The sequence below is a fragment of the Peromyscus eremicus genome, chromosome 2 (assembly GCF_949786415.1).
Source record: "Peromyscus eremicus chromosome 2, PerEre_H2_v1, whole genome shotgun sequence".
Classification (NCBI taxonomy): Eukaryota; Metazoa; Chordata; class Mammalia; order Rodentia; family Cricetidae; genus Peromyscus; species Peromyscus eremicus.
Genome location: NC_081417.1, coordinates 126683301 through 126708134, shown reverse-complemented (window position 1 = coordinate 126708134; position 24834 = coordinate 126683301). Strand labels below are relative to the sequence as shown.

At 37.7% G+C, this 24834-nt stretch overlaps 1 protein-coding gene across 1 annotated transcript in view; it reads right to left on the bottom strand.

Annotated features, from left to right (window-relative positions):
• Positions 1–22352, bottom strand: part of LOC131904858 (selection and upkeep of intraepithelial T-cells protein 2-like) — a 30821-nt gene extending 8469 nt beyond the window's left edge. Inside the window, exons 1-5 of the mRNA XM_059255857.1 lie at positions 22285–22352; positions 21606–21643; positions 19650–20006; positions 3512–3793; positions 827–934 (exon numbers count right to left, since the gene is read on the bottom strand). Of these exons, the coding sequence (XP_059111840.1) occupies positions 827–934; positions 3512–3793; positions 19650–20006; positions 21606–21643; positions 22285–22352 (853 nt within the window). The remainder of the gene's footprint in view (positions 1–826; positions 935–3511; positions 3794–19649; positions 20007–21605; positions 21644–22284) is intronic.
• Positions 22353–24834: the final 2482 nt, after the last annotated feature.

Genomic DNA, 24834 nt, shown 5'->3' with positions numbered 1-24834 from the left:
GCATGCTTTATAACTGATCACTGTGAGCATGCAATTGTCACTACAGAAAAGAGGCTAATCATCCCATATCACATGGGAAAAGTTATTGATATTGAGACTGGCCTGCATAGATGCCTTGTCCCCAGATTGATCAGTCTCAAATTGCCCATTGTACATGCTGGGCAACCATTCCTCCCCAACTTTTCCTGAGTAGACAGAAACAAAAGTTTATTCACTTCAGCACGGCACCCATGACAGACCAAAGATTCCATGTAAGTGATTAGTAAACCAATGAGTTAATTTGGGATTACTTACTTAGCCTCGATGATTCAAAGATAGATATCTGCTGTGGATATCACTCTATATTCTGTGAATGTGTTGCTCTGATTTGTTTGATAAATAAAATACTAATTGGCCAGTAGCCATGCAGGAAGTATAATATAGGCAGGATAAGCAGAGAGGAGAATTCTGGGAACAGGAAGGCTGAGTCAGGAGTCACCAGCCAGACACAGAGAAAACAGATGTAAAGATATATGAGACACAAGACATAGGTAATTTTAAGATATAAGATCTAGCTAGCAAGAAGCCTGAGCTATTAGGCCATACAGTTTTAATTAATTATAAGTGTCTGTGTGTTTATTTGGGTCTGAGTGGCTGCAGGGCCAGGTGGAACTGGAGAAAACTCCAGCTACAGATATTTATATTATTGAATGGGTCACTCCCAGCATGGGTGATTACACACACTAGCTACATGTTTAAAGCTCCTTGGCTTGACAAGCAATGATGAGATAGCTTTAACTACTTGCCCATCTCCCACTAGTGCTCCCTACCACTTAAATATACTTACCATGTATGAGATAACATTGAACACAGGAAGTCATGAGGAAGGCTATCAGCACAAATGTTATCATACTCTGAATCCATATCCAAACACTTTTCCATGAAAACAGTTCACCTGAAAAATGAGTCACATATCTTAACACCAAGAAAACCTGGCTTGGGTATACCTACTTCAGAATGGTGATTCCTCTGAAGCTTGTTACAACTTAAGAGCCTGCCATAGTGGAATCTTAAGTCTAGGCAAGTGTGGAAATGTGGTTATTATGGGTTGAATAAGGAGCAGGACAGGACCAGAGTAAAAATAAACCAGGTATGATTTAGAATGAAGCAGATGTAGAGGCATGACTTTTTAAATGTCTCTTCTAGAAAGTATCTGTTTAATTTCATATATAGATTCCAATACTCATGCATGCTTACAACATATTCTTTCATTTTTATTTAATTTCTTTGAAGTATAAAGTTTTATTTGCTTAATTACAATGTGACATCCAAAATTTGAAGCATTTGGGTGAGTGTATGCAATCACCAAAGATTTATTTATTTATTTTTAGGAAAGCATATAGATGTAGGAAAATTGCATAATAATGCAGTTGCATAATAGGTAAAAGGAAACCAATAAGAAATGAAGCAAAGTAAAAAGGTAAGGAAACAGGCACTCCCAAGTACATGGAGGTAAGCAGGTTGTATGCTTCAGGTTGGCCACCAAAGTAATACTTATTAGTATTTGAATATGGAATTGAAGGAGATAAGCAAAGTTAGTTGAATTTACAATATGCTGGAAGAGGAAACAACTGGAGGAAAAATTTGAATGCAGAGCTCATCTTCCAGTATGTGTGAGTAGATGAGGTGGAGGAGAACACTCGGAGGTGAGGCCATGTAGGTAACAGGGGCACAGATAACTGAAAAAATGGGTGAGGTTTAACTATAACTAAATAACCAATCTCTATGTTCAGGGTATACCATAATGAACTAGATAAGAAACAGGAACTTTTTAAAGCTTTATTTCCAAAGAATAATCCATATTTCAGACTTAGATGGCAATTAAAAGATAGTGGGATAATGAGGATTGGGGATCCAATTATTAACCTGACTATTTTGTCTCTCTGTTTCATTCTTTTCTGACTTGTTGGATTCCTAATTTCATCTTAAATTCCATGATTGCAGGTCTACACCAAATGGAGAGTGACCCCCTACAACCTCTCATAGAAAGGAACCTTGTTGGTGTGAAGAACATTCAGTGGGCTGAGCAAAACCTCTCAACTCTAACTTTTGTTCATTTATGTCTATATAATCTCAAGGCTAATACTCTCCCTGTGAGTACATACTTTGACTTCTTCTATTAGTGTGACCAGAGTGAAAATAAATTGTCTTTTCTTGTTTTATCATCAGGTTTTACACCCATTTTTCTTTTTAGGATGTCACTAAATCTGAATCATTGGAACCACCACAGTCTGGGATCCTAAGTCAGACATCTGTTTCAGGACTCCAGTAACAATGAGACTCTGGTGTATTTTAAAGGTAGAACTAGCATTATTTCTCTGTGTTTGTGGATGACATATATAATGGAAGTCTACAGTTACTTTAGTGTTTTGGTTCTTTGCTGTGGGATGTTCTATATGTCAAATGTGTTGCTCTGATTGGTTAATAATAAAACACCGATTGGCCAGTAGCCAGGCAGGAAGTATAGGCGGGACTAACAGAGAAGAGAATTGAGAGAACAGGAAGGCAGAGAGGGAGACACTGCCAGCCTCCCTCATGACAAGGATGATGTAAATGGACTGTCGGACTTCTGGAGCTTGGCAGGACCTGGAGAGAAAACTCTCTAGCAACAGTTCTTAGAGACTGATAACATGAAATACTATTACAAAGTAACAAATTAAGCAAGCTTGGAGTAACCAGGAGTTTAGTTCTTGATATGCTTATTTTATGATGTTTATTAAACTTTTGGATTGACTTAGGAGTTTTCAGATGATGGCAGAAGGAGATAGGGTAGGGCATAACTTGAAGAATAGCCAGAATTCTAGTGGTACTTAAAGTCATGAGATAAAAGGATGTCAGAAAAGAGAAAGTCCTGAAAAGCTATGCCTTGGAAACTTCAATGTCAATATACCAGTTAGTTTTTGTTGACTTGAGAAAAACTAGAGTCATATCTGAAGATTAAACACCAATTGAGTAATTGCCTTCACCAGATTGACCTGTGGCCCTGTTAGGGGGCCATTTTCTTGATTGATGATTGATGTGGTAGGTCCCAGGCCCCTGGGGGTGGGTGGTGTCTTTCTTGGTCAGCTGTTACTGTGTTGTATGAGAAAGCAAACAGAGAAAGCCATGGAGAACAGGCCAGTGAACAGTGTTCTTCTGTGGTCTCTACTTCAGTTCCTGCTTCCAGGTTTCTACTTTCAGCTATTGCTCTGGTTTCTCTTGATGAAACACTAAGATGTAGAAGTGTAATCCAAATAGATTCTTCCCCCACCCCAACTTGTTTATGATCATTATGTTTTATTACAGTGACAGAGAAGCAATCTATAATACTCAAGACTATAAAGTGAGAAAAAGGAAACACCAAAGAAAATTAGAGTCAGCAATTGAAGTGATAAGTAATGCAAAGAGAAAGTAAAGCTTTGAGAACCATGTCAAGGAAGAGGCAACAGTAAGTATGAGAGAATGGCTGCTACTGAAAAACAAATGTATTTACCTGGTAGGATGATGCTTATGCTTTCTTCTTGGTGAGTTAAAAGGTTTTGAAGGTAGCAAGTGACATTCCTGTGGGAATTGGCTTTAATAAAAAGGGCCATTGTCATGTTGAACAACTTTTTTCCATCTTGTGAGTTGGATTTTGTTGTTGCTGGAATGACTTCTCCTTTGCTGTCTCTCCATTCCATATGAGGCTGTGGAAACCAACCTCCTGAATGACACTCTAACATCACACCTTTGATATTAGGGGAATGCATATGAATCTGTATGTCTGAGCTCGAGACTGGTTGACAACAAAAGAGGAAAACAATATTGTCAGGTATAAATGGAAGAGGAAATGATGGAAAAGTAGAAGCTCTTTTTGGCCTTAATCCCAGTTTCAAAAGATACATTAATAATAAAAATTCTATACATTTCTGGTTGCCTCTTGCAAATGCAAGAGCCATATGAAAAGGCTATAATTCACAGTCAGCAATCTGTCCAAACTAAGTCAGCTGAGAAAAGGCCTGTTTCATTTGTTTAGTCATTTATTTAAAATATTTTTGTTTATTTACTAAGTATAAGAAATTAACCTAGATCTTTAGGTTATGAAGAACAGAAATCAAGATTTAGGCCTTCATAGAATTTATAATTTATTTTTTTAATTTTATTTTTATCATAGTCACTAGTTACTTTAGCATCACTGTAAGTAGATTATAAAAATGAATTTCATTATAAACACAATTGTGGATCTTAATTGAAACTTTGTGTATTTCTATACCATGTAGTTTTTTATAAAGTATGTTTCATATAAAAGAGGTAATACATTAAAGTATGAAAGGTACATTTTAATTTAGAGGAAATGAATATGTCGGAAATTTTTCAGCATATTTTCTGAGATATAAAACTTGCCAAATGTATAGGTAAAAAGAGAATGAGTGGAGAATTAAAGCACTATACCAAGGTTGTTCTGTTTAGTAAAATGTGGTGATACTTTATTTGTGCTGTAATGTGGTGATATTTTATTTGTATGTTAAAAAATAAAGCTTGCCTGGAGATCAGGGAGAAAAAAGCCAGCCATTTTAAGTAAACATAGAAATCAGGCAGTGGTAGCACATGCCCTTAATCCTGTCACTTAGCAGGCAGGGTCTCTGTGTGTTCAAGGCCATACTAGGGAACAGAGCCAAGCATGGTGACATAAGCTTTTAACCCTAGTACCAACTATAGAGACCTGGAGGTCTGTACAGACAGGCAGTGACAAGGAAGTGAGATAGCTGGGCTAAGATAGCCAATTCAAGGACAGAACAACAAGGCAATAAAGGCATGGGTAAAACAGAAAGTAGCTAGCATTTAGAAGCTGTAGAGCTGGTGAGGTAAGTTTGGCTGGTGGCTTTCCGTATTTCCCTGATCTCTCTAAGGTTTACACCCCTATATTTGGCTCTGTGTTTTTGTTTGTTTGTTTTTGTATTTTTTTTGTGTGTGTGTGTTTTTGTTTTTTGTTTTGGTTTTTTTTTTTTTTTTTGGTTTTTCACGACAGGGTTTCTCTATGTAGTTTTGGTGCCTGTCCTGGATCTCACTCTGTAGACCAGGCTGGCCTTGAACTCACAGAGTGAGTGCTGAGATCCTGAGTGCTGAGATTAAAGGCGTGCATCACTGCTGCCCTGCTGGCTCTACGTTTTTTATTTAATAAGACCATTTAGAAATTTGTTTACACTTGCTGTACAATTGTGGTGCAGGAATTCACAAAAAAGTCACTTGTCTGTGGCTTTGCAGGCCCCAGCTCTGCTGGAACTGAACCCTGCACATGGCCAGAGCTACATGTGGTAGGACTGCTTGTGGCCTTACAGAGGCCCTGGCTCCCAGTTGCATGACTCAGGCTGTGGAGCACTTGGCCAGAATCTCTTTGGCGTTCTCTCTCCTGGTGGGTGGTGGTCTCTCTCTCTCTCTCTCTCTCTCTCTCTCTCTCTCTCTCTCTCCATTTCCATTTTGGATTGCCACCACAGTAGCTGCTTTGAAATTCTCTCAGACTTCAACTGTTCTATGCAGTCAACAGATTTGGTAAGTCAATTAAGATATCTTAAAGGGAGAAATTAGTTAAAAGAGTATTTTTTTCCACATTAAAAAGTGGGAAACATTTTTACAAAGGAAGGAATTTGGTCTCTGTTGGATAACACATTAGGCAGTCTGAAAATGGAACAATTAAATGAGAGTATAATTAATGTTGATGAGATGTACATAACATCAATTATGATTATTATTTGTTTAATCACTTTTATTTTAGCATTAAAAACATTGGTCAATTTAAGTGCCAAGATAAAAGCTTTAGAAAACTTGTTCAAATGAAATATAGAGAAATTCAGACCCAGACAGAAAAATTTAAAGGTGAAATTATTTCAAGACTGAATTATATGGTTACAGAGAGACAGCCTGTTTTCAAACAACCAAACTTAATCTAACCAGTAACCTTACAAGAACCTGTTCAAGGGCATGTACAAGCTAATTGGACTCCATTGAAAATGTTAGATTTAAGGAGATTTAAAGAAGCTATAGTCTCATATGGTATGCATTCTCCACTTGTAAAGCAGATGTTAAACTTGTGGTCAAATTGTAATAGAATTGTCCCTCAAGACTAGAAAGAATTAGTTACAGCTGTCCTGGAGGCTGGGGCACAATTACAATGGGGAACATGGTTCGAAGAGGAGACTAAAACAATAGAGCAATAATGTAGGACTAGAGGTGTGGAAATTTCCCTGGATCAGCTTCTTGGAGAAGGCAAATATGCTGATATACAAAGACAATGTTTATGTGATAAACCTTAATTCTATGCTGCACAGCAGCCATGAATTCATGGGACAGAACTGCAGAATCAGGAAAAAAATTAAATAATTTACAAAAGTTATACAGGGCCCCAGATAATCCTTGATGGATTTCTTACAAAGGCTGTCTTCAGCACTAAATGAAATCATACCAAATTCAGAAGCTAGACAGATAATAATTGAATTTATGGCTTTTGAGAATGCGAATACAGCATGCAAAAGCCTAATCAGGCTGTTAAAGGCAAGATCAGCACCCTTGGAGGATTGGATCAGGGACACAATTAATATTGAGTCTCATGACCATGATAATATGTGGATAGGAGAGGTGTTTGCAATGGCCTTTAACAGCAGAGAAACTACAGGCTTTAGAAGAGCTGGTACAAGAGCAGTTAAATGTTCAGCATATTGAAGAATCAACCAGCCCTTGGAATTCTCCTGTATTTGTTATTAAAAAGAAATCTAGTAAATGGAGAATGGTAACAGACCTAAGAACAATTAACAAAGTAATTCAGCCAATGGGCTCACTACAGTCTGGAATTCCTTTTCTGTAGTGGGTAGCCATTCCAGCTTTGATCTGGAAGTTCCAACCCCCATTAAGTCTTTGGCAACTATCACGCCTACAGGGCGGGGCCAAGGGAGGCTCTGAGCGACCCAAGATCTGGATGGGCCAGTACGCTCTCTGTTCCTGGACCATAGATGGTGGAGGTTGACTGAGCAGAGCTCCAGAGAACACTGCTGGACTGCGATACACCTTCCCCAGGCCCCGCAACCTACCTATCCCTTCATTTGTAAGTTACCCACTAAATAAATTCACCAATTTAATAATTTCACCAATATCTGGTGCTCACGTGGGGCAAATTCCAAAGGCCTGGGTGGCTCCCACCCTCAGCCTCCTCCTGGGCTGGGGGGTACCTAAACCCACCTGCAAAGTTCCATATAACCAGGGAACGCCTACACGGTTCCATTCCTGAAAAAGGGAGCAGCTAGTCCAGTCTCCATTCCCTAGCTTAGCCTAGAGACCAGGGAAAAACTGCAGTGAGTGAGGCATTCCCCTGCTCCCTGAGTGCCGGCTCAGGCTCCCCACCATCTAGATTCCTGCCTGCAACGGTGGTCAGCCAAGGTCACCAGCAGGCCCTGCTTTGGAGCTGTACCAATGCCACCTTCTGGTTGAAAAGTCCTACTACACCCCCAGAACCGCGGAAAGGTAAACTAGGCAAAACAGTGTCTTATTTCAAGTAAAAGTACTTGATAATTTTATATTTTAAAATTGACTAACAAATTTTGAGTAATTCTTGTAATATGGCCGACAACATTACCTCACAAGAATTTAAAAACCTTTTTGCCTGTATGATGAATGACATTGTCCTGGAAATATACGGCCTTCCTCAGGCATATTTGGCCTGTACCATTTTGGCATTCATCGTAGTAATTCACACAGTGTTCAAACACTGGTTTAATAATAAGAACAAGATGAGTCATTTTTGGGACTGATACAGGCTTTAAAAAATAGCAATGAAGGTTTACAGAGAAAGATTCTCTTTCTGGAATCTGCTTTCAAAGATAGCAATGAAGGCTTACAGAAAAAGATTCTTACTCTGGCATCTGCTAATCAGGATTTACAAAACAGGCTTATACCCAAAATTGATTTTATTGATAATAAATATGAATATTTAATGGATAGAACACTAACTCTCCAGGGTGAAGTTGTGGCTACTTAGACACTATATAAGGAAGAAAGATTATCATTAATTGATAAGATAAGGCCCATGGAATCATGTGTTTCTGAGGAACATAAAAACTTCTATGATTCTATGAGAAATCTGGAGTCCCTTGTAAGAGAGGAGGTTCACTCCCTAGAACAGACCCTAGGTGCTCATTTGGAAGCCCTAGAAGAAACTCTCAGTAAACATGACAAGGATCCTAATAAGCAGAAGGTCAAAACCATAGAGGTTGTAACATCTCCAAATGGATCTCACACAATGGATTATCCTGTTATCATCCATGAGAAGCCAGCAGATGACACACACCCCAAGCCATATAATTCATATACATTACAACCAATTTCAACAAGGGACTTTAAAAATATAAAGGAAGCAGTAGGTACATATAGAATAAACTCCACATACATAAAACAGATGTTAAATTCGTGGTCTACCTTACATAGAATCATTCCAGATGACTGGCATCAGTTAATTTCAGCTGTTCTAGAATATAGCCAGCAGTTACAGTGGAAAAGCTGGTTGAGAAAAGAGGCAAAAAATTTAGAACAACAAGGTAAACTTAGAGGTTTTGTGATCTCCCAAGATCAACTACTTGGTGAGGGATGTTTCACTGACAGGAATGTACAAGCCATTTATGATGAGCATATAATATCCCTATGCCGTACAGCAGCTCTAAATGCTTGGGAAAAAATTTCAGAACCTGGAAAACCAACTGAGGTATACACAAAGATATTTCAGGGACCACATGAACCCTTCACCAATTTTTTACAAAGGCTGAACACAGCTATAACAAAAGCTGTATCAGATAAAGAATTAAGAAAAGTGTTAACTGAGTCCTTGGCATTCAACAATGCTAATGCAGAATGCAGAAGAATACTTACACTGATAAAGATCAGATAAGTTCCTTTGGAAGAATGGATTCAGTATACTAATGGTGTTGAGTCTCTTAACTACAGTAATAAGGCTTGGATAGGAGAGACAAATCCCAGAAGTGAAAGAAGGCCCCATGGTACCAAATGTTTTAAATGTGGTACACCAGGTCATATAAGTAAAAACTATATGTGGGGGTACTCCAAGAAGTAATACTCCTTTTAGGAATAGCCTAAACAGGAGACCCCAACCACCTCCTGGATTATGTAGAAGGTATGGCAAAGGCCTACATTGGACCAGTGAGTGCAGATCAAAAATAGATATACGAGGCAACCCTTTACTGGCGGGAAATGCCTCAGGGGGCCTCTTGCAGGCCCTCAAATCAAATGTAGCACGAACATTCCCAGCCACTGTGGAAGAAATTCCTCTCCAGGACAACTGAATAAACCAATGCCTAATGTAAAAACCGATACTGCAATGGATGATAAAACAGCTCTAATGGGTGGATCACAATTTACAAAGAACACTATAAAACAAACATTTTGGCAGACTTCCATAAATGAACAAAGACTAAAGCTTAGAATTTGAATTAATGGCCTGGTTATGGAGGGCCTGGTGCAGATGTGACTATAATTACACCAAAACCGTGGCATCTGAATTGGCCTCTTCAAGAGGTAGATGTCCAACTTTTAGGGATTGGCACCTATCTCAGATAAAACAGAATTCAAAATGGGTTGAATGCATAGGGCCAGAAGGACAGAGAGGAAGGCTGAAGCCATATGTAGCAAATGTAGCAGTAAATCTTTGGGGCCGAGATCTGTTACAACAGTGGAATATCCAGATTAAAATTCCTACACTTTCAGAAAAAGAATACAGACCAATGCATGTTTCTAGGAATAGTATCATGACCTTCTATAAAAATCAGGCACCAACCATTCAGGCTGTTCACAAACAGAGCACAACTGCTGTTGAACTCTCAGAAGTACCAATTGCCTTACATTTAAAATGGCTAACTAATAAACCTGTCTGGGTTGGACAATGGCCTTTGACAAAAGAGAAGCTACAAGCTTTAGAACAGCTGGTTCAAGAGCAGTTAAAAGCTCAACTTATTGAAGAATCTACCAGCCCTTGGAATTCTCCTGTATTTGTTATTAAAAAAAAGTCTGGTAATTGGAGAATGCTGACAGATCTGAGAGCTATTAATAAAGTAATTCAGCCAATGGGCTCCCTACAGACTGGGATGCCCTTGCCCTCTCTGCTACCCAAAGAATGGCCTATAATAGTTATTGACTTAAAAGACTGTTTCTTTACCATACCCTTATAAGAAAATGATAGAGAAAAATTTGCCTTCACAGTACCTAATTATAACAATTCTCAGCCAGTCAAGAGATATCAATGGAAGGTCCTCTCACAGGGAATGTTAAACAGCCCTACTTTGTGCCAATACTTTGTGCAGAAACCATTGGAGATAATTCGTGCAAAATTTCCACAATCCATAATTTATCACTATATGGATGATAACCTATTAGCTGATCCAAAGTTAGATACATTAGAAAGCATGTTTGAAGAAGTAAGAAAAGTTTTGCCTCATTGGGGACTGCAAATTGCTCCTGAAAAAATACAAAGAGGAGATTCTATTAACTACTTAGGATATAAGATAGAGCTACAAAAAATTAGATGCCAAAAGGTACAACTAAGGAGAGATCGATTGAAGACTCTTAATGATTTTCAAAAGTTATTAGGAAGCATTTCCAACTTACTGGGTATCATGGGAATACCCAAAGATGGACTACAAAATTTGGCTAATACTCTAGAAGGAGACAAAGAATTAAATAGTCCAAGAGAATTATCAGCCGAAGCTGAGAAGGAATTGGCTCTAGTAGAAAAGACAATTCGAGAAGCACATGTGGATCGTGTGGATCCAGAACTTAAATGCATTCTTGTCATATTCCCCTCCAGACATTCCCCAACAAGTATTTTGATGCAGAGGGAAGATATTATATTGGAATGGATATTCCTACCATGTAAACCAAATAAGAAATTAAAGACTTATATAGAAAAGATCTCTGATTTGATTCAAAAAGGTAAACTAAGACTTTGCCAGTTGACAAAAATGGACCCAGCAGAAATTGTAGTACCTTTAACTAATGAGGAAATTTCATCACTATGGAAAGATAATGAATACTGGCAGAGAGCATGAAGTAACTTTTTGGGAGAGATTAACAACCACTATCCCAAAAGCAAGAGAATAGAATTCATAAAGAAGACTGAATGGGTCCTTCCTCACATTGTAAGACAAAAGCCAATTTCTGGAGCCCTAACATTCTATACTGATGCAAATAAATCAGGGAAAGCAGAACATAAATCAGGAGACTTAAGTAAAGTGGTAAAAAGTCCATACGCTCTGTACAAAAGGCAGAACTGTATGCCATTCTTATGGTACTGATGGACTTCACAGAACCCCTCAATATAGTCACTGACTCTCAATATGCAGAGAGAGTTGTTTTACATATTGAAACTGCTGAATTTATTCCTGATAATACAGAATTAACTTTATTATTCATATAGTTGCAGGAAATCATCAGAAAAAGGGAACATCCTATATATATATAACACATGTCAGATCCCATACAGGTCTGCCAGGACCTCTAGCACAAGATAATGATGAGATTGATCAGTTACTAATAGGTAATATGCTAGAAGCCTCAGAATTTCATAAAAAATACCATGTAAATAGCAAAGGTTTGAAGAAGGATTTCTCCATCACTTGGCAACAGGCTAAGGATATTGTGAAAAAATGTCCTACTTGTTCCATCTATAAACAAACTCCATTACCTGCAGGGAGCAATCCAAATGGTATACAAAGAAATGAAATTTGGCAGATGGATGTGTTTCATTTTGCAGAATTTGGAAGATTAAAGTATGTACATCATACCATTGACACCTATTCAGGATTTCAATGGGCAACTCCTATGAGTTCTGAAAAGGCTGATTCTGTGATTACACACCTATTAGAAGTCATGGGAATACCTGTACAAATTAAGACAGACAATACCCCAGCATATGTCTCCAATAAAATGAGACAATTCTTTGCTTATTACAATATAAAGCATGTGACAAGTATACCACACAATCCCACAGGCCAAGCAGTCAGAGAAAGATCCAATCGAACTTTAAAGGATATGCTAAATAAACAGCAACAGGTAACAATGACTCCTAGAAATAGATTGCATAGTGCTTTATTAACCTTGAATTTTCTCAATGCTGATGAGAAAGGAACAACAGCTGCGGAGAGACATTGGACGACAGACAAAACTCCTGAGCTAAACCAACCGGTTTATTTCAAGGATGTGTTGACATCAGAATGGAAAGCTGGATATGTTCTACGTTTGGGAAGGGATTTTGCCTTTGTTTCTGCAGAAAAGAAAAGCTATGGATATGAACAAAATTAATAAAAATTCGATTTGAACAGGAAAAATCCCTTGATGAGGAGAAGTAAAAGATCATCCAATAATGTGACATCTCTACAATTTTAAGAAAAATTTAACAATCAAAGGTTGGGGTGGGGTTCTGTTTTTGTCTTTCCAGGATAATGGAAATACCCATCTTCCAAAAATCATAAGGCCTTGGATATCCAGATGTTTACAGCAGAAAGAAAGAATCTATTGGTACCATTCTACACATGGTAAAAATCTCACTGTCTAACATCTATCTCTCTATCAATCTAGAAAAGTTGTGGTTCCAATTCAGTTATAATTGAAGATATATAATGGAGATGGAATTGGCTCACTCCTTCTCTAAACCCAAGCATATTGCTAAAAGAAAAAGTTGAGAGATTCTTCAGTCCCATGTCAGAAGAGCCCTTTGGTGTGGGACAGAAGGAAAAAAAAAAGGGACCATTGTCTTCTAGATTCTAATTCTCTCCATGCTTACTCTTGACTTCTCAGAATCCTTTCTTACATGCTATGTCCTCTTTAAATCCAAACTTTCCATTTTGATAACAAATAAGTTTTTCCAATAGCAAATCCCGAAGTCTCCAGAAGGAAGATGGGGCCCCAACAACTACTTTACCCAATCCAGAATGATGCCATGGCAATCATCATCATACTACACTTCTTGCCAGAATTTCAGACAATCTTACCCATTACTCTAAGACTTGCTGCAGAACCTACAGTTAGTCTAATTGAGATTTAACTATCTGAGTTTTCTCACAGTATCCAACAGAGATAACATCACCCCCTAAAGAGCAGGAAGCAATTCTAAGAAAACAATACCACTTCTCTCTTAGGTTTCATAATTCTTAGGGTTATGGATGATGGTTATAGCGTTGGGGGTGGAAGAAAATATTAGACTCAGTATTCCAAAAAAAAAAGGGAAAATAAGAAATGGAATGGATATGTATAAGATATTATGGTAGATTACTGCATATACTAGTAAACAAATTTAGTAAAATAGCAGCCTTAGATAATTTGCACTGTAATTTGCCCTGTTATGGATTCTTATATGTTGTTATAAATATAAACTATTTTTATATTCCTGTTTAAGATAATTTGTATATTGATACAAATACAGAACTATATTTGTATAATGTACATATATTTATACTCTTATTTGAAATATTTGTATATTGATACAAATGTAAATTTATATCTGTCATACTTTATGTATGTTCTACTTCTGTTTAGGATATTCGGTATATTGATATATATTTAAGATTATTGTCACATTGCATGTCACACTATATATTCCTACCTCTGTTATAAATATCTTGTGTATTTTCACAATTTTGAGGTCATCGTTCTTTACCATACATTTGCTTATAGACTGTTTACCTTGTTTACGTGAAGCCTTAGGTTATTTCAGTAGATAAGACTTATAGATTTATAGTCACCTATGCTTGTCATCTCTATAGTTACGTTAGTTAGGTTATCCAGATTTACAGATACATAGGTCAGATGGACAGGTAATCTTCAAACACTTCATAGACCTAGAGAATACGGCATTTAAATAACTTCGAATTCTGTTGACGTGAGACACAATTGCTCCTGGGTGCACCAATTTGATCCCGAGAGAATGTTGGGCTTCTAAGACATTTCCATTTGGAAGTTTGTCTTCTTGGCACAAAATGGCCTATTGGGCAAAGAACTGCCCTTGCCTCGACTGCTGACAGTACGAATGCAATGCTGTCCTTTCTGGACAAGTGGGACACAAGGAAAGCGAACACTGTAAGACAGGGTAAGATGGTCTTTCAGAATTCCTGCTTCTGAAAATGGTCTGTCAGATACTCTAGGCCTGTAGCCAATTTGAATGCACCAACAATGCTGAGAAACATTAGGTGACTGTCCAGGCTGCCAGCTGTCTCGGTCTACTCTTGCAAGATTCCCGAAAGCTGTTTGCATCCATCTACCATTTCTCAGGTACTATTATATTCCTTCTCAAGTCTTTGATGGGATTGAAGACTAGCAGTTATAGTTACAACTTAATATATATATATATATATATATATATATATATATATATATATATATATATATATATATATATTATCTTAGATAGAACATATTAAGTATTAGATTCAGGTTCTTTAGGATAGGACACCTTTTGGAATGATCTTTCTAACATGCCATTTACCTATGCTCTATACTTCTCTGGATTTTAGTATGTGTTTTTTGCTTGATATTGTTTACACTGGTTGTAGTTCCATCTTATCTAGGTCATTATCCCTCATTATTCCTGGACAATATTTGATAACCATTCCTTTGTATTTAGTCTTGTATTAGGTTAGAACCTTCTTATTTAGACAAAAAGGGGGAGATGTAGTGGGTAGCCATTCCTGCTTTGATCTGGAAGTTCCAAACCCCATTGAGACTTCAGCAACTGTCATGCCTACAAGGCGGGGCCAAGAGAGGTGCCAAGAGACCTGAGATCTGGATGGCCCAGCCCACTCTCTGTTCCTGGACCCTAGACTGTGGAGGTTGACTGAGCAGAGCTCCAGAGAACACCGCTGGACTGCGATACACCTTCCCCAGACCCCGCGACCTACCTATCCCTTCATTTTTAAGTTACCCACTAAATAAATCTTCCTTTTAACTATGTGGAGTGGCCTTAATAATTTCACCAATACTTTTCCTACACTGTTACCTAAATGATGGCCTCTTACAGTTATTGGTTTAAAAGACTGTTTTCTTTTCAATTGCCCTACAAGAAAAGGAGAAAGATTTGCTTTCATGTTGCCTACTTATAATAATTCTGAGCCAGTTAAGAGATATCAATGGAGGGTTCTCCAACAGGGAATGTTAAGTAGCCCAACCCTGTGCCAATATTTTGTACAACAGCCAATGGAAGTAATATGTAAACAAATTCCTAAATCTATAATTTATCATTACATGGACAATATTTTACTAGCTGATTCAAATGCAGATACTTTAGAAAGAATATTTGAAGAAGTAATGAAAATTTTGCCTTGTTGGGGATTACAAATTGCTCCTGAAAAGATAAAAAGAAAAGATTCTATTAATTATTTATGATATAAATAGATCTACAAAAAATTAGACCCCAAAAGGTACAATTTAGGAGATATCAAACTGTTCTTGAGGTAAAATAATGATGAACTGAGCAATTTGTTCAAAACTTTAGAAGGTGACAAGGACTTAAATAGTCCAAGAAAATTATCACCTGAAGCTGAGAGAGAATTGGCCTTGGTGGAAAAGAAAGTACAGGAAGGATATGTGGATCATATGGATCCAAAGCTTGATTGCATTTTGGTTATTTTGCCCTCTAAGCATTCTCCTACAGGAATTAAAATGCAGAGGAAAGATAATATATTGGAATGGATTTTTCTACCAAATAAATGAAGTAAAAAATTAAAAACATATGTGGAAAAGATCTCTGACTTGATTTTTAAAGGAAAACTGAGACTTCATCAATTAGCAGGAATAGACCCAACAGAAATTGTAATACCTTTAACTAAGAAGGACATTGACAAATTATGGGCAGAAAGTGAACTTTGGCAAAGAGCTTGCAGTAAACTTTTGTGAGAGGTTAACAGCAAACATGCCAAAAGTGATAGAATTCAACTTATAAAGACAGCTGATTGGATTCTGCCCCAAATTGTTTGAGAAACACCCATATCTGGAGCCTGTACATTTTATACAGATGCCAACAAACAAGAGAAGGCAAAGTACAAGTCAGAAAATTTAAGTAAAGTGGTTCAAAGACCTTATAACTCGATTCAAAAATCAGAATTGTATGCTATTCTGTTGGTATTATGGATTTTTTGGAACTTCTCAACATAGTTACTGACTCTCAATGTGCTGAAAGGGTGGCCTTACATAGTCAGACTGCAGAATTTATCTCTTATGAGTCAGAATTAACTTTGTTATTTAGCCAGTTACAAGATATAATCAGAAATAGGAAGCATATTTCATATATAACTCACATCTGATCCTATAGGGGTCTGCCAGCCCTCTAGCACAAGGTAATGATGACATTGATAAACTGTTGATAGGAAATGTGCTGGAGGCTTCAGAATTTCATAAAAAAACATCATGTCAATAGTAACAGTTTAAAAAAGGATGTTTCCATAACCTGGCAACAAGCCAAGGAAATTATAAGGAAATGTCGTACATGTTCTTTTTATAGTCAGACTCCACTACAAACAGGATGTAATCCAAAGGCTACTCAGAGGAATGAAATCTAGCAGATGGATGTTTTTCACTTTGAAGAATTTTGAAAATTGAAATATATACACCATACTATTGATACTTATTCAGGATTTCAATGGGAAACTCCTATGAGTTCTGAAAAGGCTGATTCTGTAATCACACATTTGCTAGAAGTTATGGGCATCATGGGTATACCTGCACAAATTAAAACTGACAATGTTCCAGCATATGTCTCTGTTAAAATGAAACAGTTTTTTGCTTATTACAATATAAAGCATATCACAGGAATACTGCATAAACCTACAGGTCAAGAAGTCATAGAAAGATCAAATCAAACTAAAGGATATGCTAAATAAACAAAAAGGGGTAACAAAAAAAACCAGAAATAGATTACATAATGCTCTATTCACTTTGAATTTTCTCAATGCTAATGGGAAAGGAACAGCAGCTGTGGAGAGATATTGGCTAATAGAAAAAAACTACTGAGTTAAATTGGCCTGTATACTTTAAAGATGTGCTGATCTCAGAAAACCAGGATATGTATTACATTGGTGCAAGGTTTTGCTTTTGTTTCTATAGGAGAAGATAAGCTGTGGATACCATAAAATTGTTAAAGGATCGATTTGAAAATAGAGACCTCTTAATTAGAAGATGTGATAGTTCATCAACCAGCATGACCATCCAATTTAAACTAACTTATACCACTGACAAATGCTTTTCATTTAATCAGATATAACTTGCCAAAAGGGAATCTCCCCAAAGTCAGGCCTGGGGAAGGGTTTTTGTTTTTGTCTTTCAGGAGAATGAAGACTAAGGAGTCAGAAGAATATTGGACAAATGAGACATCTGAAGAAAAAGAACAAATCATCTAGAAAAAATTCCCCAAGAAAAGGAATAAATTGGCCTATTGGTATGTCACATATAAAATTTTGTAAGTCTTCTTAAATGTTTGTTTCTGTTCTTCTCTTCAGACACTTAACACAAATGGTCTTTATGTAGTCCCAGTTCAATTAAAGCTGGCTTTGGAGTTGGAGAATGGCTCTCTCCCTCTCCTTCTCTAAACCCAAACATGTTGTTAAAAGGAAATTGCAAAATCTCTGTATGTCAGAAGAAAGAGCCATTTGATATGGGACAGGATAAAACCAAAAAATTAAGGGATTATTCTATTGCCTCTAATCTCAAGTCTTTGGTTCTATTTTGATTCTTTAAACTTTTCTTAAGATAAGAATTTTATATCAAAATTTATAAGATTAATATATATTTTAAACTTTTGTTATGATATTAAAGGTCATATAGAACACTAACTAATTCTAAAAAAAAGGCTTCATTTTGCTGCCTATACATGTTTTGGGTTGGAGTCTCTCTTAGTTTTCTGCAGGGAATCATGACCAGGCCTAACAGAGAATTTGAAGTTTCCAGAAAGATGATGGGGCCCCACAAGGATGATTCCACATGGACAATAATAACTCCACTAAGCTGGCAAACATCACCAAAAGATCAGCTTTGGACTACAAACTGCTCAGGACAATTTTGAGATGTCCAGCTGAGATGATCCAGCCTCACAGACTATTCAAGCGAGGACTTGAGATAAGCCCTGAACTTTGGCATTATGCAGAGACTGGACAACAAAGGATACAGCTACCAACTGGAACATGACAACCCAAAATTTTTCTATTCAGGATCCCTTAAAGATGCCTTCACCTACAAACAGTAGGAAGTAATTTTAAGAACACTACACCCATATTCCCAATACGTGGGGCAGGTGGTTTTTGTCTTTCATTGGGTTTCAGGTTTGGGATAGTTGTCATTATTTAGAAGGGTTGGTTACAAGTTGTTGTTAATGGTTTAGCTTACCATTCGCTGCTGCTGTTGCTTCCCCTGAGAGAGAGTTTCTTCCTGTCTGACTTGTCTTTCTTTTGCCTTTCTCTTCTGTCTTCTCATTGGCTCTAAACCCAACCATATGACTTCCTCATCACTGCCTGTCTATACAGACCTCCAGGTCTCTATGTTTTGTACTGGGATTATAGGTTTGTGTGACCAAAATTGGCTGTGTCCTTGACCACACAGAGACTCTGACTGCCATGTGATCATATTAAGGGCATGGGCTATCACCACCTGACTACTGTTCCTGACTTGCTAATGACCTCTGATCTCCAGGCAAACTTTATTTATTAACATAAAAACAAAATCACATTTCAGCACAATTAAAATATCAACACAGTTTGTCCCATAAGACTACTAAAAATAACAATGAGTAGCTTTTTGTCCCATTAGACCACTAAATATTGCAATGAGTTACATTGTGTAATTCTGGTCTAGACTATAGAGTTGAGTGTTGCTTGACATCCAATAGTAATTAATCAGCTGGTTCTAGAGTCCTACACATATGAGCACATGTTTATAGATTGGTTCAGTTTCCTTCAAACCCCTAATCTTCCCTTCTTTTATTTTTTATCCAGAATATTTCATAGTGAGGAAAGTAGCACAAATGTCATATAGTTATCTACACTTCGTATATAGTATTATATATGAAAATAGTGATGATTGTAGATAAAATCTTTTGAAAAAGATTTAGAAAAATTAGCTGAGTACTAAGTAGTTAGTGAATTGACTTGGAGAAAAATGGAAATAAGTATTATCAGTAAAAAGAATATTTTTTTAATTAAATTTTTCATACAATATTTTTTATTATATTTCCACTCCTGCAACCCCTCCCATATCTTCCCAGCCTTCCTATTCACCCAACTATATAGTAAGAAGCATATTTTAAAAATTCAGTTCATTTGCAAAATTACAAAACTGTTGTTAGTAATATTTGAAAGGATAATAAAACAACCTAAAAGGAATCTGATGGTGTATTAGAAATATAACAATGCATGTAGGCAGAACAAAAAGTACCAATTTCTGCACTGCAGTAATTTTCGTTTCTGATCTTCCATGACATTTAGTTATAAAGCTAAATGCATAGAATTCAGTTTGCTAATCAAACCATACAAATAGAATTTAATAGTAAGAATTTTTCAACCACTCAGCCATAGATAGGCTTTGAATCACGGATACACAACAGTCTCAGAGGAATCCATGCTTACCCGTGACCTTGACCTCTGTAATGTGCTCTTCATAGAATTCACCATCTTTGAAGAAGCAGTGATATGGTCCATCATCATCAATAGTCACATTAAAGATCCTGAGGGTCACTTTCCCTTCTCCAATGGCATCTTTCAGGAGTTTTGTCCTCTCCACATACTTAGAGGTAGTTTCTCCATGCAGGTCTATACCATTCCTGTACAGGTGTACTGGCTGCGTATAGCGGTTCCTAAACCAGCGAATCTCCATGTGCTGTGCATGTTGTGGTGGAAACAACTGACAACTGAGTTCAAGGGCTCCACCCAATGGAGCCAAGACTGGCCTAGTCAATCCAGTCACTGTGAATTTTTCTGTGAAGGGGAATAATAAAAAAAAACACAAGAGTGTGAATTAGTAAACATGTTCACACCTTTATTAAAGTCATTCTCTATGTTTTTCACTCTTCTATCTTATGACCCCTCAAGCATCCACACATACTTAAGATCACTTTGTTTACCCTGAAGGTATTTTAATTATTAATTACTTAATTGATACAGAAGCAGAAAGTGTTACTATAAATGGTTAGAGGAGATTTTGTTTTGTTTTGTTTTGTTTTGTTTTGTTGTTTTTCAAGACAGGGTTTCTCTGTGTAGCTTTGTGTCTTTCCTAGAACTCACTTGGTAGCCCAGGCTGGCCTCGAACTCACAGAGATCTGCATGCCTCTGGCTCCCAAGTGCTGGGATTAAAGGCATGCACCACCACCGCCTGGCTATGTTAGAGGAGATTTTAAGGACATACTAGAGGTATTGAGCCACTTCAAAGCAGGCTGGATTAAAAGCAAATCAAGGCAAGGTGCAGGACTAGGTCAGGGAAAATGGTAAATGTATAAAGCCATGTCATGTAGTGGAGACTTTGCTGAACTGAGGCGCTCCAGGGATGGTAGGCAATCCACAGCCTGTGTGTCTTATGATACATGCACAAGGTTTGTAGATGAGAGTGTGGCAGGCACTGCTGCCCCCTTGTGTTAAATCCTCCACCTTTTGTGTGATACAGATGAGGAGTTTCCTGCCTCCCTTGATCTGATGTGTTCAATAACAGGCCTGCATTTTATGATATAGTCTTGATATTCCCATATGCCCAGGTGTTCCTCATCCACTTTGATAACTTCATTAGTTTTATTTTCTTTACTTGTTTGATTAAGTTATTTGTAATTTTATTCCTCAAGATTCATACTGGGTTGGTGATGATGTTTTACTTTCACAAATGTATACAGTTATTCTGACTTAGCATGTGAACTTAAATGTAACAAACTTCTGCACTGTAAAATGGAATCACTCAGGGCAATACTCAGCTTGAAAGCTACTGTTCCACATGATGTAGAGTAAAGTTGAGCAAAGCATAACATGGAGTCTACAGTAAATAAAGGTGAAAATTAGCTCAATTTTGTATCACTAGAATATTTTAAATCAAAACAACAATACGCTATCAATCTATTATTAGAATAGCTGAAATCCAAAACATTGACAACACAAATGATGGCAAAAGATGAGAACAATAGGATTATTATGTATAGTTGGGAGCAATGCAGAATGATTCAGACTCTATGAAAGACTGTTTAATACTCTCTATCACTGCTAGATGTGGGCTTACCATACTTTATTTCCATAGTCATGATTCTAGATGTAGTCCAAATGAGTTGAAAACTACATCAACATTGAAATTTGTACACAAATGTTAATAACATCTTTATTTCAGTTGCTAAATTTCAAAGCAATCAAAATACACTTTAATAGGTGAGTGAAGAATCAAACTCTGGTCCAGGCATACAATGAAATATTATGAATTAGTAAAAGAACTTGTGCAACAGTGACACAAATGTTAGAGCAGAAGCCAACCAATGTTGATTGGATTTAAGGCCCATTCCATGATACAGAAACCATACCTGACATCATAGAGTGGCCAAGAATCAGAGATCAAATAAGTCATGACCTCTAGTAAGAAACATAATACTGCTATTCTGCTAAAAAATATAGTAATCAAATGACTCTAATAACATATTGTTATATAGACCAGTGCCTAGCTCAACCCTTATCAGAATAGTTTCTTCTTGCAGTAGATGAGAGTCAACACATAGACCCATGTAGTGGGTAGCCATTCCAGCTTTGATCTGGAAGTTCCAACCTCCATTGAGACTTCGGCAACTGTCATGCCTACAAGGCAGGGCCAAGGGAGGCGCCTGGAGACCCGAGATCTGGATCGGCCAGCACCCTCTCGGTTCCGGGACCCTGGACAGTGGAGGTGGGCCAAGCAGAGCTCCAGAGAACACCTCTGGACTGTGATACACCTTCCCCAGACCCTGCGACCTACCTATCCCTTAATTTGTAAGTTATGCCATTAAATAAATCTTCCTTTTAACTACGTGGAGTGGCCTTAATAATTTCACCAATATCTGGCGCTCACGTGGAGCAAATTCCAAAGGCCTGGGTGGTTCCTGCCCTCAGCCTCCTCCCCTGTTAGCAGGGTACCTAACCTGCAAAGTTCCATATAACCAGGGAACGCCTACATGGTTCCATTCCCGAAAAAGGGAGCAGCTAGTCCAGTCTCAGTTCCCTAGCTTAGCCCGGAGACCAGCGAAAGAGGCACACTCCCCCCCCCCACTTCCTGAGTGCCAGCGCCGGCTCTGGCTCCCGCCATCTTGACTCCAGCGAGCTGCAGTCAGCGAACATCACCAGCAGGCCATGCTTTGGAGCTGTACCAGTGCCACCTGCTGGCTGAAAACTGTTACTACACCCCCCCAAACCACGAAAGGTAAGTAAAAGTACTTGATAATTTTACACCTTAAAATTGACTAACAAATTTTGAGTAATTCTTGTAATATGGCTGACAACATTACCTCACAAGAATTTGAAAACCTTCTTGCCTGTATGATGAATGACATCTTCCTGGAAATATATGACCTTCCTAAGGCATATCTGGCCTGTACCATTTTGGCATTCATTGCAATAATTCACACAGTGTTCAAACACTGGTTTAATAACAAGAACAAAGATGAGTCATTATTGGGACTGATACAGGCTTTAAGTGAGAGCAATGAAGGCTTACAGAAAAAAATTCTCACTCTGGAATCTGCTAACCAGAATTTACAGGCTTTCAAAGATAACAATGAAGGCTTAAAGAAAAAGATTCTCTCTCTGGAATCTGCTTTAAAGGATAGCAATGAAACCTTACAGAAAAGGATTCTTTCTCTGGAATCTGCTGATAAGGATTTACAAAACAGGCTTGTACTGAAAATTGATCTTATTGATAATAAAATTGAATATTTAATGGACAGAACACTAACTCTCCAGACACTATATAAGGAAGAAAGATTATCATTAATTGATAAGATAAGGTCTATGGAATCATGTGTTTCTGAGGAACATAAAAACTTCTATGATTCCATGAGAAATCTGGAGTCCCTTGCCAGAGAGGAGGTTCACTCCATAGAACAGACCCTAGGTGCTCGTTTGCAGGCCTTAGAAGAAACTCTCAGTAAACATGACAAGGGACTTAATGAGCAGAAGGGCAAGACCATAGCGGTTGTAACATCTCCAAATGGCTCTCACACAATGGCTTATCCTGTTATCATCCATGAGAAGCCAGCAGATGATACACACCCCGAGCCATATAATACATATACATTACAACCAATTTCAACAAGGGATTTTAAAAATATAAAGGAAGCAGTAGTTACGTATGGGATACACTCCACATACATAAAACAGTTGTTAAAGTCGTGGTCTACCTCACATAGAATCATCCCAGATGACTGGCATCAGTTAATTTCAGCTGTTCTAGAATATAGCCAGCAGTTACAGTGGAAAAGCTGGTTGAGAGAAGAGGCAAAAAATTTAGAACAACAAGGTAAACTTAGAGGTTTTGTGATCTCCCAAGATCAACTACTTGGTGAGGGATGTTTCGCTGACAGGAATGTACAAGCCATTTATGATGAGCATAAAATATCCCTATGACGTACGCAGCTCTAAATGCTTGGGAAAAAATTTCAGAACCTGGAAAACCAACTGAGGTATACACAAAGATATTTCAGGGACCACACGAACCCTTCACTGATTTTTTAAAAAGACTGAACACAGCTATAACAAGAGTTGTATCAGATAAAGAATTAAGAAAAGTATTAATTGAGTCCTTGGCGTTCGACAATGCTAATGCAGAATGCAGAAGAATACTTACACCATTAAAGATCAGATCAGCTCCTTTGTAAGAATGGATTGAGTATACTAATGGTGTTGAGTCTTGTAACTACAGTAATGAGGCTTGGATAGGAGAGACAAATCCCAGAGGTGAAAGAAGGCCCCATGTTGCCAAATGTTTTAAATGTGGTACACCAGGTCATATAAGTAAAAACTGTACATGGGGGCACTCCTAGAAGTAATACTCCTTTTAGGAATAGCCTAAACAGGAGACACAACCACCTCCTGGATTATGTAGAAGGTGTGGCAAAGGCCTACATTGGACCAGTGAGGTCAGATCAAAAATAGATATACGAGGCAACCCTTTACTGGTGGAAAACACCTCAGGGGGCCTCTTGCAGGCCCTCAAATCAAATGTAGTACGAACATTCCCAGCCACTGTGGGAGAAATTCCTCTCCAGGACAACTGAATAAACCAATGCCTAATGTAAAAACCGATACTGCAATGGATGATAAAACAGCTCTGATGGGTGGATCACAGTTTACAAAGAACACTATAAAACAAATATTTTGGCAGACTTCTATAAATGATCAAAGACCAAAGCTTAGAATTCGAATTAATGGCCTGGTTATGGAGGGCCTGGTAGACACAGGTGCAGATGTGACTATGATTACACCAAAATCATGGCATCTGAATTGGCCTCTTCAAGAGGTAGATGTCCAACTTTTAGGGATTGGCACCTATCTCAGATAAAACAGAGTTCAAAATGGGTTGAATGCATAGGGCCAGAAGGACAGAGAGGAAGGCTGAAGCCATATGTAGCAAATGTAGCAGTAAATCTTTGGGGCTGAGATCTGTTACAACAGTGGAATATCCAGATTAAAATTCCTACACTTTCAGAAAAAGAATACAGACCAATGCATGTTTCTAGGAATAATATCATGACCTTCTATAAAAATCAGGCACCAACCATTCAGGCTGTTCACAAACAGAGCACAACTGCTGTTGAACTCTCAG